General features: G+C 40.9%; 1 protein-coding gene across 2 annotated transcripts; it reads left to right on the plus strand.

The window, feature by feature from the left end:
• Positions 1–1,932: 1,932 nt before the first annotated feature.
• Positions 1,933–11,972, plus strand: fbxo31 (F-box protein 31). Of its 2 annotated transcripts, XM_050073131.1 has the most exons (10): positions 1,933–2,484; positions 4,893–4,964; positions 5,423–5,509; positions 5,944–6,020; positions 6,229–6,396; positions 6,913–6,987; positions 7,117–7,226; positions 8,742–8,895; positions 9,200–9,570; positions 10,093–11,972. In XM_050073131.1, the coding sequence occupies exons 1-10, from the start codon at positions 2,058–2,060 to the stop codon at positions 10,313–10,315; spliced, it is 1,764 nt and encodes a 587-aa protein (XP_049929088.1). In that variant the 5' UTR covers positions 1,933–2,057; the 3' UTR covers positions 10,316–11,972. The 2 variants fall into 2 exon arrangements, with proteins under 2 accessions (XP_049929088.1, XP_049929089.1); XM_050073132.1 differs by lacking the exon at positions 5,423–5,509 and having other exon boundaries at positions 1,942–2,484.
• The last annotated feature ends 441 nt before the right edge of the window (positions 11,973–12,413 follow it).

A 12,413-nucleotide genomic window follows, 5' to 3' on the forward strand; every position in this document is an offset into this window, starting at 1 on the left:
AAGGACAGGACCATGACAGCAGAGGGTCCCACTCATACTGTGGCCATCTTAGTCATGCTGCCAATCAGCTGTCAGAGGAGGTTAACGCTGGCAGTGTACACAGCCACATGAAAATATATCAGTTTACATGTAGTGAAGTATTATTGTGGTAAATTATTGCTTTTAATAGATTTTAGGCAGGTACATATTCCTGCAAGTCACTTACGATGCTTTTTTTGTTATTTTAGGTGAGCTTATAGGTAGTACTGAATACCTGTACAGCCAAAACAGTGCTGTGATGGAGGACTTCATTTGGCCGTCACTACGCTCAGATAGATGACATCACTGCTGCAGAGGGGTAGTCTTGTTTGGAGCCATATGACAGGGAAGATACAACTGTTCCCACCCTAGACACAATATGGACCCCACAACAGTGCACTCCATCAGCCCCTACTCCATCAAATAAGCCTCCAATGCTGCCCACAACAACACTATGCCATCTGCACCCACAGCACTGCCTGTGACTGCATCCCTATAACACCACCAACTGTTTTACTTTTTCCACTGTGCAGTGGTAAGTTTGAACCGAATTGGTAAAAGATGCCAATAACTGTCATTTATATCGACATATAAATTAATATATAAATAAATATTACCTGTTCATTCATGTTCTCTCTCTCTTTCCTTTCATTTGCTCTGATTTAGCCCACTACTCTACTATACTATCCATATATGTAAAGATAAAATATAGAAGAGCACTAATTAACAAAATCTTCCAACACTGAACACATGCTACACGAGTTGAGCAGGATTTATACGTGTGCGTCAGCTCAATGCAGAGCCTACGCCGTAGCCTACACACATGGCCAATGTCATTGTCAGCATTTATACTTGTGCAGTGGTGTCTGTGTCACTCTGCAGTAACACCTCCAAAACACTAGTTGGCAGCAAGGTTTCTGTGAAGTTTAGTTGATTCAAAAGACACATTAAACATGACTTAACTCTAACCTAACTCGCAGCATTCACAGACAAAGCACTTGTCTTTTGCTGGACACATTTTCCCCACAAATACAACATGCTAATGTTTTTAGCACAAGCCTATGGCATTTTACATTGTATAAATTAGCTTAGTGGCTAGCTGTTTTTTTTCCTGTGCACTCTTTCTTTCTTTCTTTTTTTTTGCAAAGAGTTGTTTTTATTAACAGATACTATTGTACTATTTTCAAAAACATGCCAGGTTTCCATTCATGCATTTGAAAATATTATTTTAAAAAGAAAAAATAAAAGTAAAAGGAAAAAGATACTTCTCCAAAAATATATAGAGGCAAAAAACCAAAAAACCCACAAACATACAAACAAAATATTTAAATTAAATTCAAGGATACTATTCCTTTAATATATACAGAGAGGATGTACTAAACCTAAATCTTAGGACATTTTGACGCACAAATATACGTTAATTAATTCACGAATGGATCAGAAATGATCAAAGTTGGGATAGAAAAACAAGACGTTGTTTAGCATCAACCCCCCACCTCTATGGTTCTCAATTTGCTGTCATTTATATGAATATGACAGACTATATAACGAAATCAACATTAAAATTTAAGTTAAGGTTGGTCCTGGAAGCATCACATCCCTGTGATTCACACTCATTAGTGCAGTTGTCCATACTTGTAGTCCTTTTGATAGATATTTCTCAACCAGGAGAGAAAGTGTGCATGACACCCTTGACCTCGGGACCCTTCATGAGCCGTTATTGAGATCATAAATGGAGCACTGATACAGGTGATGGAAGCGTCCATCTACAATAGAGGGGTTATGAGACCCGGCACGCCCCTTTCAGAACTATTCTTCTTCCTTAAACTACGTAATAATAACAGTGTGCATAATGCATATGCTCAGGTAGGACAGACAGCAGAGGGGAGGAAGGCTGCTACGCTCTGTACGTGCGCGTGTGTTTTGTGACGTCGGAAGAAATGTTTCTGCCCATGCTCACAAGGACAGGAGGAGATCAGCCACACTGCAGCTGATAGATGTGTTGTAGTGATGTAATGTTGCCTGTTTGGTGACTACGGATGGCTGTCTGTGCCAGGCTCTGCGGAGTGGGTCAGTCGCGGAGGTGCAGGAGGCGGCAGCGGCATAACCAGCAGGATCAGGGCAGCGATTCCGACATGGACGAGGAAGAAGAGGAGCGGATCGTGGGTCAGAGGCAAGGCGACGTCGGCGGCGGCGGCGGCGGAGGCCAGGAGAGCGGCGTCGCCACTGCAGGGCCGAGTGACGCTTGTGAATATGGCAGCGGTCATGTCAACAGAGGAGGCTCTCTGGATCGCACCAGCACGGGACCTCCACACCCGCAGTCATTATTGGAGTTACCGCCGGAGCTCCTGGTAGAGATCTTCTCACTGCTGCCCGGAACAGCGCTACCAAATGTTGCCCACGTCTGCAAGAAATTCAGACAGATCCTTAACACTGAAACCATCTGGAGACGGCGGTGCATGGAAGGTAAATATAGAGATAATACACACGTTAACGTGCTAAATAAAGCGTTGAGTCATAATATCACATGTGTACTGTATGAGATGCCTTCTTGTCGACAGGTTATTTGTGTCAGGCTCGGTGCCCAGCTCTGCTTCCTCGGAAATGCGTTTCCTTAAAAGCATTTCTATTGATCTGTACGGGAACCCTGACGGAAATTACTGTTAACCCAGTCACTGCGTCTCTAGTCACTGCTGTACTACAGAGGAGGCCTCTGACTGTTATTAGGCCCCTGTCAGCCATTCTGTGCAGCTGATAAGACTGGTGATGCAGGGTCGGACCTAACACTGTGGGGGCCCTGAGCCTTATTGGGACCACCACCACCACCCCATGCTGTTAGTCAGGGGACTGTGCTTTTGCAGTTTGGAACAAATATGTCTCATAATATGTACATAATTAGACATAATACTATATAAAAATATAAAGATACACTGCTGAAACAATTAGGCAGTTAATGAAAAATAATACATATTATATTATGATATAAATTGTGATATAATCCCTTCTGGTAAATCAAATTAGAAGTTGTGAATGGATAAGCTGAGGGGGGCCAATCAATAGGCTACAGCATAGTATCGCAATATTTTGTGTGGCAATATTGTATCAATACACAGATGTTAAGTATGGATTTTTTATGATAAATAAATTATTAATATTGCAAATACAAATTAAACTTTTGGTAGCCTACAAGAAGAATAAAATCAATTGCTTTTTCAGCCCACTAGACACATATCACTGCAATAAAAAGGATTGTAGGGCTGCAACAATTAGTTGACTAATCGATGACTAATCGACTATTAAAATAATCGGTGACTATTTGAGTAGTCGACTAATTGGTTTGAGTCGTTTTTCATAGAAAAGTACTATAAAAGTACCCCAAAATAATCTTATTGCAGCTTCATACTTTCAAATATTGGCAGCTTTACACACAATAGTGAACTAAAACCCTTTGGCGTGAGTACGAAACAAATTAGATGACATAAGTTTGGGATTTGGGAGAGACACATTTTTCGATAAAATGATTAGTCAACTAATCGAAGAAATAATCGACAGATTAGTCGACAATGAAAATAATCGTTAGTTGCAGCCCTGAAGGATTTAAATGAGATGAACAGACTGAAAACTTTATCATATTAGACAAAGTTGCAGTTATTATTTTGCAGTTGAAAAAACGGTAATAAATTGCAATATATCGCAAAATATTTTATTGCCATACTTGCCATAACATTGTATTGTGACCTAAGTATCATGATACTTGATTTTTTTTTTTTTTTGGTTGCTGTTGTTCTCTGTAAAGCATCTTTGAGTATCCTAAAAAGCGCTATATAAATCTAGTGTATTATTATTACTGTTATTACATCGTTTCTTGTGATTCCTCTTGTGATTCCTACTCCTATTAACACTTACAATAACCAAACAAAAACAGCAGTTTTGCCCATTGATGTGCAACATTGCCCACAACAGCCAGCTACACTCGGAGATATTAAACACATAGATACCATGATATGAATTATATAGCGAAATCTCAAATAGTAGACAAATTTATATTGACATATCGCCCAGCCATGCTTGAAGTAGTTTATACAAAAAATACTAAACATTTGCGGACCCCAGCTCCTCCAGTTTCATAACATCACAAAGTGAATTTTGAATATTTGTTTCTGAATGTCAAACAAAAGTAGGTAACCTCAAGATACTGTTTTAGGCTCGTGTAACAAATATTTGTCATTTGATTTCATGTCATGTTACAGATTAAACGTTTAATCTAATGATTGGAAGGATACTTGGTAGATGATTTGATAATAAAACCAGCTGCAGAGTGAGTTTTGAGTTTCAACGCATGACATTATAGGGATTTAAGGCCACTATTTTGTACAGTAAGAGAAAAGGGAAGTGAGAGAACCTCAGACTGTGAGATAATAGTAGTGGCCTTAGGAATGTTGTGTTCTGAAAAGTTACACAATAACCAGCATTCCAGGCGTTTAAAGTGAGGTAGGAAGCCACTTTTTGTGTGGTGCAGAAAAACAGCAATCAAGTATACTTAAAACCACTGAAATCAAAGAATTGGACAAAAAGAAAGCAGTTACAGTGAAGACAGCCAGTCTGTCTGTGTCTAAACTGCAAACTGAACCTTTCACTCTAAACTTAAGACTTTGCCATTGTTTAGTGTTCTGATCTCACTGTAAATCTGTCATAATACTTCAATTTCTATTGTGAATTAAGTAAATATGGAGATAATTGATCGCAATGTTTAAAAATCTGTCTGTATAACCATTCCTATTGCCAATACTAATGCAGATATTTAGCATGAATAGCCTCAGTTAATCAAATGTAATATTAATCCGTCTTCTGTTTCATGTGATTCCTCTTTGCAGAGTTCGGTATGAAGGATGATCTGAGGAAGATGGAAGTGGGAGGAGTATCTAGCCGGGACCTCTATGTTAAACGTGAGTTTGGCTGCTGATTAAACCGCTCTCATGTCACCCATGAATTGATCCAATGAAGTATGTGGTTCATTCCTCCTTCATGGCGTCATTTAGCATTTGCACCCTCATGTATGTCCAGATTCATCTCCATAATGACTGTGATCTGCAGCAGATGGAAAACAGTGCCAGCAGTTGCTTTTCTGATACGAATGTTGTTTCTTTGTAACACTTGAACCCAGATTGTTGATGTAACAACAATCTCATCTCCCCCATCTGTTCCTTATTTATTTATCAGCAGAGATATAGAGCTTGTTTTGAAGTAACAGTTGCTGCAAAACATGCCAGAGAAAGTGGTGGCACCTGTTGGCTCTGTGACTAGATAAATTTGATGCATTACTGCGATCACTAGAAGGCTGCGCTGGGCTGAGCCCGCCTTGGTCCCTGGCTGCTCTACACATGCCTGTGTTGTGCCTGTCCAGGTGTCAACCCACGGGTGAAGTCAGGGCGCTTTATGAAGCTCCTCCCGGACTACGAGCACATGGACTATAGAGACGTGTACACACACTGTATGTACATGGGCCTCAACATGGATTGCTGCAGCATGAGGGGTTGTGTGAGTGGGACTCTTATTGATTTAATTTGTAAGCAAACAGCTGCAGCAGTGTTATGCATCCCGTGTGAATGGTGTACATGTTAATAATTCTCTTCAGTGCTGTTTGCTTTCATATTAAGCGTGAAATGAGAGGCCGGGTTATTTGGTGTGCTGTGTGTGTGTTGTTTAGACCGGCTGACAGGAGCGTGGTCAGTTTACACTTTCTCCCCTCTGGGTTTACATCTCACAGACTCCATCCTGACAGACATTAAACAGAAAGCAGAGTCTGTGGGTTTTAACATCTCCTCTTGTGTTTGTAACCATGCACAGTGTCGCTTGTAGCAAAGCATGGGTGTCGCATTACAGAAACCGATAAGTGTGGTGTGATGTTGTGCTTTTGTGTTGCAGTGCTTCACCCATACAGACATATCTTGGGCTTATGGCAGCCTGACATAGGGCCTTACGGTGGATTGCTCAACGTCGTGGTAAGTAGCGTTACTCAATCAAGACGTTTGCATGCAGATAAGGAACAATGACCACAGTGTACAGTTTGTACAGTTTGTTGACCTCTTTTGCATGAAGTAATTTTATGATGCGGCAATATTCAGCTGCTGATGCTTTGCCAGGAAACATGACACAATTTCAGGATCATATCAGTGTCTGATAAATTATCGCAAGTATTTTTCATTCCAGGTGGACGGGCTGTTCATCATCGGCTGGATGTATTTGCCACCTCATGACCCCCGTGTGGAGGATCCCATGAGAAGACGGCCGCTCTTCCGTATCCACATGTGGGAGAGCAAAAAGGCCACCGTGGAGTGTATGTACGGACACAAGGGTCCCCACAAAGGAGACATACAGGTGAGGGCTTACACAGCACTTAAAGGGGAACACCACCCAAATTAAGAATTCCAATATGTTATTTCCATAGCTGAGGAAAGTTTGATACATTTTTGTGAACATGAGCTATTCTCTCACAGAGCCAGAAACCAGAGAAGTAAGTCTGAAACTTATGATGTCATCAAGTGTAAATTCTGGAGCTGCTCCATAGACAATGGACGGGAGCCAGATTTTTATGGACCCACAGAATTATATATTGAAATTAGCTTTATTCTATTGTAATGCTCTCAGTTCTGAAACACACAATGTACAGATATACTCCCCTGGGTGGGAGCAGCCCCAGCCTTTATACTCAATGACATCACAGATTTGAGATTTAGCACTCTCTTTAAGTGTCTCCATGCACCAAATATATGAGCAGCTCTACATAATTTCAATATTTATTGACACAGATTAGTGATTCTACTTTTATTTGAGGTTAGAAGCCTATTAAATCATGTCATCCTTTTAATATGTGCCATATTCTGTTATTTGTAGACTGTGAAGAAGGATGAATTTTCAACAAAGTGTAACCAGACTGATCATCACCGAATGCCAGGGGGCAGACAGGAGGTGGGTTAAAACAGGGAGCTATTCCCACCTGAAACCTTCTAACTATTCACTTACATGTGTTTTAAAGCCCATGTGCTTTGATAATGTCAAAATAAAAAGACTGTTTTTTCTTAACGTGTGTGTTTGCAGGAGTTCAGGACGTGGTTAGAGGAGGAATGGGGCCGGACACTGGAGGAAATCTTCCATGAGCACATGCAGGAGCTCATCCTGATGAAGTTCATTTATACCAGTCAATATGAGTACGAGTCTCTTCTTTGTATCACACTTTCACTATAGAGGATGTGAAGTTGACGTCATGGCATGTTAAATGATTGTGGAAGGGGCCACTGTGTTCCGAGGATCACGCTGTGTTCTTGTGCCTGCTACAGTGATAAAGCAATGATATTTGGAAAAATTAATCACGGTAACTTACAAAGGACCATATGACTTGGTAGCCTGAGGCACCCGGACATTGTAAAAGATCTAGATTTGGACTGAGTGTATGCACTTTGGCATCAGAGATAACAGAGCACAGTCCTTGGAACAACAGCTTCGTCCCGTACAGAGGATACAACTTCACATTCTGCATAACTGAAACCTATTGTTAATGAATGTAACATGCCAAGGAACCCTTGTTGGTGAAACATAATTACAAAAATGGATTGATATCTTGAAGCTATACTATGCAGGAATTGTCAGCTGCTGTTTGAAAACAATATTGCCAATGAAAGTGACAGCCAACCCCAGATTTACCATTGTTCGTTATATTTTTATAGATTAGTGTAGCTTCCTCTTGGATATGTGCTGATTACAGTCTTGCACCTGGTCACTATGTTAATATAAAGCCCTGACCTCACCTGTGTGTCGTGCTCAGAACATTCCGAATACAGCAAAATAAAATCCTGCATGGTATTATCTTTAAAGGGACAGTTCACCCCAAAATCAAAAATACATATTTTTCCTCAAACCTGTAGTGCTATTTATCAAGCTAGATTGTCTTGATGTGAGTTGCGGTGTTGGAGATGTTGGCCATAGAGATGTCTGCCTTCTCTCAAATATAATGGAATTGGATGGCACTCGCCTTGTGGTGCACAGACCGCCAATTAAATACATTTGAAAGACTCAGCAGCAATGTCTCTTTACAGAAATCATGACCTGGTTACTTAAGATAAGTAACAGTCACTTTGATGTGAGCAGTTTAATGTAAGAACTAGAAAAGCACTCGGAGAGCGCAGGCCTCCGCCAAGCAGCTCGGATTTCCCGCCATTTTATTATTTTATCCACTTCGCTTCAACCAATCACCACCAACATTTTATCATCTGGTCCTTGACCCTTTATCGACCTTTCCTGAAAATTTCATCAAAATCCGTTCAGAACTTTTTGAATTATTTTGCAGACAAACAAACAGACAAACGCTGGCGAAAACATAACCTCCTTGGCGGAGGTAACTAGTTTCTTTCTGCCAAACTACATCCATAAACAGTAACACCATGCTGAAGGAAGTGTGCATCTACTCATGGACGCTAGCATGTGCTTTTGACAGCAGGGGATGTAAACATTAATGGTGTCCCCCTCGGCTGAGCTGTAATGTTAGCTAGCTCAGTGGTGCCTGGTGAGCTAGCAGTAGATGCACGCTTCCTTTTGTGTGGTGATATGGTTGGTGGGTGTAGTTCAGTAGAAGGAAAATAGTTACTACATGAAACTGCTCACAACAAAGTCTGTGGATTATCTTATCTTATCCACTCTGACTAATGCTGTCTGCTGCCTTTTGACAGTAACTGCTTGACGTACCGGAGGATCTACCTGCCTCCTCCGATGCCCTCTGACCTGCTGGCCCCAGGCCTCTTCAAAGGCACCTACGGCAGTCACGGCTTGGAGATTGTGATGCTCAGTTTCATTGGGAATTATGCGAGAGCCACCAAGCTCACCGTAAGTCTGTGAATGATTATTATCAAATGCCGTGCTTGCCTTAAAAAGAAACTCGTCTTGTTGCAAAGTTTTCTCAGAAAAGTTTTTCTCAGAAAGACTCATGCGTGTTAATTTTCTATGAAAAGACTGCTTTCCTGTGAATCATTTAATGTCCCTTAAATGTCCTCCAGGTCATCGTCCTCCTCTCCAACAACAAACTATCCAGCCAAATTTTTTTAACAGGCAACTCTACACACAAGTTAAGCATTAAACCCTATAATTAATCAGCTAGTGGTGCAGACTGTAATTTTACTCCCTCCTGCAGGGTGACCCCAATGTTCCTGCCGGGCAGCTCACTTTGAATGTTGACCTGAGCCGGCCTGTGGTCCTCCCAGACTTGGAGCACCAGCGCAACATAGAGGAGCTGTCTCGTCTGGTACTGGGGGTACACGAGGAAGTGCAGAGAGAAGATCAACAACAGGCCAGGGACACTTCTGCCACAGTCAGGGGTGCAGCAGAGGCGGCCTGCGGAGATGCCAGCGCAGCAGAAGAGGTGGAGGCAGACCAAGGTACTTGTTCAGAGGGCTGCCAGCCTGGCTCCAGCAGCAGCACCAGTCCTCCTGAAGCCCAGCCCTTCGTCCTGCCCCTGGGGGTCATGGCCCGCAACGAGGTCTACCCACGTACCTGCAGGAAATGGTAAGAACTCAGCTGAGGTGAAAATTCATACAGTATAAATGCCACAGTGTACAGGTGTAGTGATTGTAGCTGCCTTTGCTGCAGTAGCAAAGGTGTTGGACACAGTTATTAAGACTTATTTAATTTACAAAATAAAAATTATTATTGCGATTTTGGCTTACGAAATTAGTTGCAAGCTGCAGGAGGAATGTAACTGTGTAATCATTTTATTTGGTTGCATGCTAGTGGCATTATTGTCACCCTGAATGTAAACACACTGATTTCACTCACAGAAAAACTTCCAATAGAAATGACTGTGAATTAAAATCAAATAATTGATTTCCCAATCAATTTATCTGCATTAATTGACTAGAAGGTTACTATAAACCTGTGAAATAATATTCAGCAATTATTATCCATCATTAATTGTTAAAGTAAAATGCTGCAGATATAAGTCTTTTATTCATGTGAGTCTACAGCCCATTGAAACTTATATTCATCATAATACTGATTGATTGATGAATTGTTGTTCCTCCATTGCAGCTTCTATGGGACAGGCCTGATCGCTGGGCACGGCTTTACAAGTCCAGAGCGTACCCCGGGGCTCTTTGTGCTGTTTGATGAGGACCGTTTTGGTTTTATCTGGCTGGAGCTGAAGTCTTTCAGTCTGTACAGTCGCCTGACGGACCACCTAGCTCACGCTCACGCCCCAAATATGGAGCGATTTGAGGCCATGCTGTGCAACATGCAGTCCTGGACATCCTGATGCACCACGTTTTACCCCCCCCCCCCCCCCCCCACAATACAATGCATAATAACAACCATTTCACACGAATCACCTCTGTCCTCCGCTGACTGATCATTGCTATCACGATAGCTGTAACTGTCCACGTTCTATCTATATCTGTTCCACAGACATTGGGTTTTACTGTCTAATTAAGCTAGTTATGTCACCCTGACCTAGTACACTCGCGCTCCTGTTCCCATACAAGCACTTTGAAAGGCCTCCCCAAGTCACCGTCTATCACCTCACCTCAGTATGACCTTAATCCTCCAGTGCAGCATGATAACGGGTCACATTAACCTTTTTGTATTTATTTATTTATTCCCTGCAGGAGAAAAGGAATGATATTTCATACCACTTATTATGGATCAAACTGTACGTGCCTCTGATTCTAAAACCATGTCTGTACTTGATAGTGCTTGAAGACGATGAAGGTGTCCAATGTATTCTACTATATAGCATTATACTGATTTCAGTGCCCAACATATTGAACTGCATGCTGCGTTTTCTTTAGATCTGATTACATCTCATAGCCATGATCTGAACATGATGTTTTATTTTCATTAAGCAGCATGCCTTGCTTTTTAGTTAGTTAGTTTGTTTTTTTGCTTTAAGAAAAAGACAGCTTCTCAGGTGTTTTTCTCTTTGCCACAAGTCAGTGAAAAACTGGACTAAAGTATTTATGTGTATAACAAAATGTATGAAGTTACATTCGTTTTAGTCATATGTCCAATAGGAATACTGAGTTTTACAGCGGGGCAATTTTCTAACCATTGACAAGAGCGGGTTTGCCGTCTTATCAAACACTGTAGCTACATCAGCCAGTTTTGGCCCTTTGAACTGAAGAGATAGTGATTTGCACTCATTGGTCTACATCAAACACTTGTCACCCCACCTGACATTATATTATGTAAGTTGGAAAGATGTATCGTACTGCAATAGAATAACATAACCTATAATAAGCTGATAAAAATAATACAGGTCTGTGTGCTTATATAATGATGGTCTGAAACAGAAACTTCTCTTACCTTTGAAATGTATTACATTTGTTGTTTGTTTAAATGGCTGACGTAATGTTTGCCTGGCTTTATATCTGCAAAGCTTTTCCCTCCAGTTTTCCAATTAATCTCGAACTTGAGACCAGGCTAGCTAAACATTATACAAACTAACAGCTCAAAGTGCATCTCAAAGTACCAAGTAAGTGTCTGTATGCCTCATTACGGCCTGAAGGTGTTGCCCAGTAGCTTTCTTCCTCCAAGTGCACTTTTCTGGGCAGTATAGTGAATCATTCAAAACCACTGGCCAGCACTTTTATATCTGACTGCAGCTTTACTAACATTTGCAAAAAAAAAAAAAAAGAAAAAGAAATAAGGTGTCTGCTAAAGCATCATCAGTTTAATTTGATCACTTTTTGTTAATTTCCTCTCAAATTCAGTTGAATTGTTTTATACATTCTCCGATCTGTAAGCCCTCTGTACCTGGCTATTTGAATGATTTGCCTTCGAAAAGTGTTGCTTTGTACCATTTTCCATGCGATACACCTGATTTTGACCTATTGAACTGCTCACATCGGACTTCAGGGAGCTTTTCAGCTTAAGCGCTCTTCTCAGTAATAAAAAAATCAAAACTGAAAAGGTCATTTTTTTGTCAACTCTTATTTTTCCTGTGGTTTGTATGCGTATGTATCCATTGCTGTGGTGCAAGAAAGCTGTTCTCAACTATCACCTAAAAGGATTGGTAACACTTGAAGGTATCTACATAAGGGTGACATGACACTGTCATAACTATGACATGACACTGTCATGAACTTGTCCTAAACATTATGTACATGTCATAAACGTTTATGACTGCTGTCATTAAGTGTCATTTGTTTTTTGTAATGACAAGTTGACATTGTTTGGGTTGTCTTGATACGACAACTTGACATTAATTAAAGTGACATTACCAGAAGTTGTCTTTGTCATGACGAGTTGACATTAAATTTGTTTGGGATATCCTTATAATGACAAGTTGACATTAATATAAAGACATCTTCTGGTAATGTCTTCCTGGTTAATGTCAAGTTGTCATAAGGACATCC

Source organism: Epinephelus moara, chromosome 20 (assembly GCF_006386435.1).
Source record: "Epinephelus moara isolate mb chromosome 20, YSFRI_EMoa_1.0, whole genome shotgun sequence".
Taxonomy (NCBI): Eukaryota; Metazoa; Chordata; class Actinopteri; order Perciformes; family Serranidae; genus Epinephelus; species Epinephelus moara.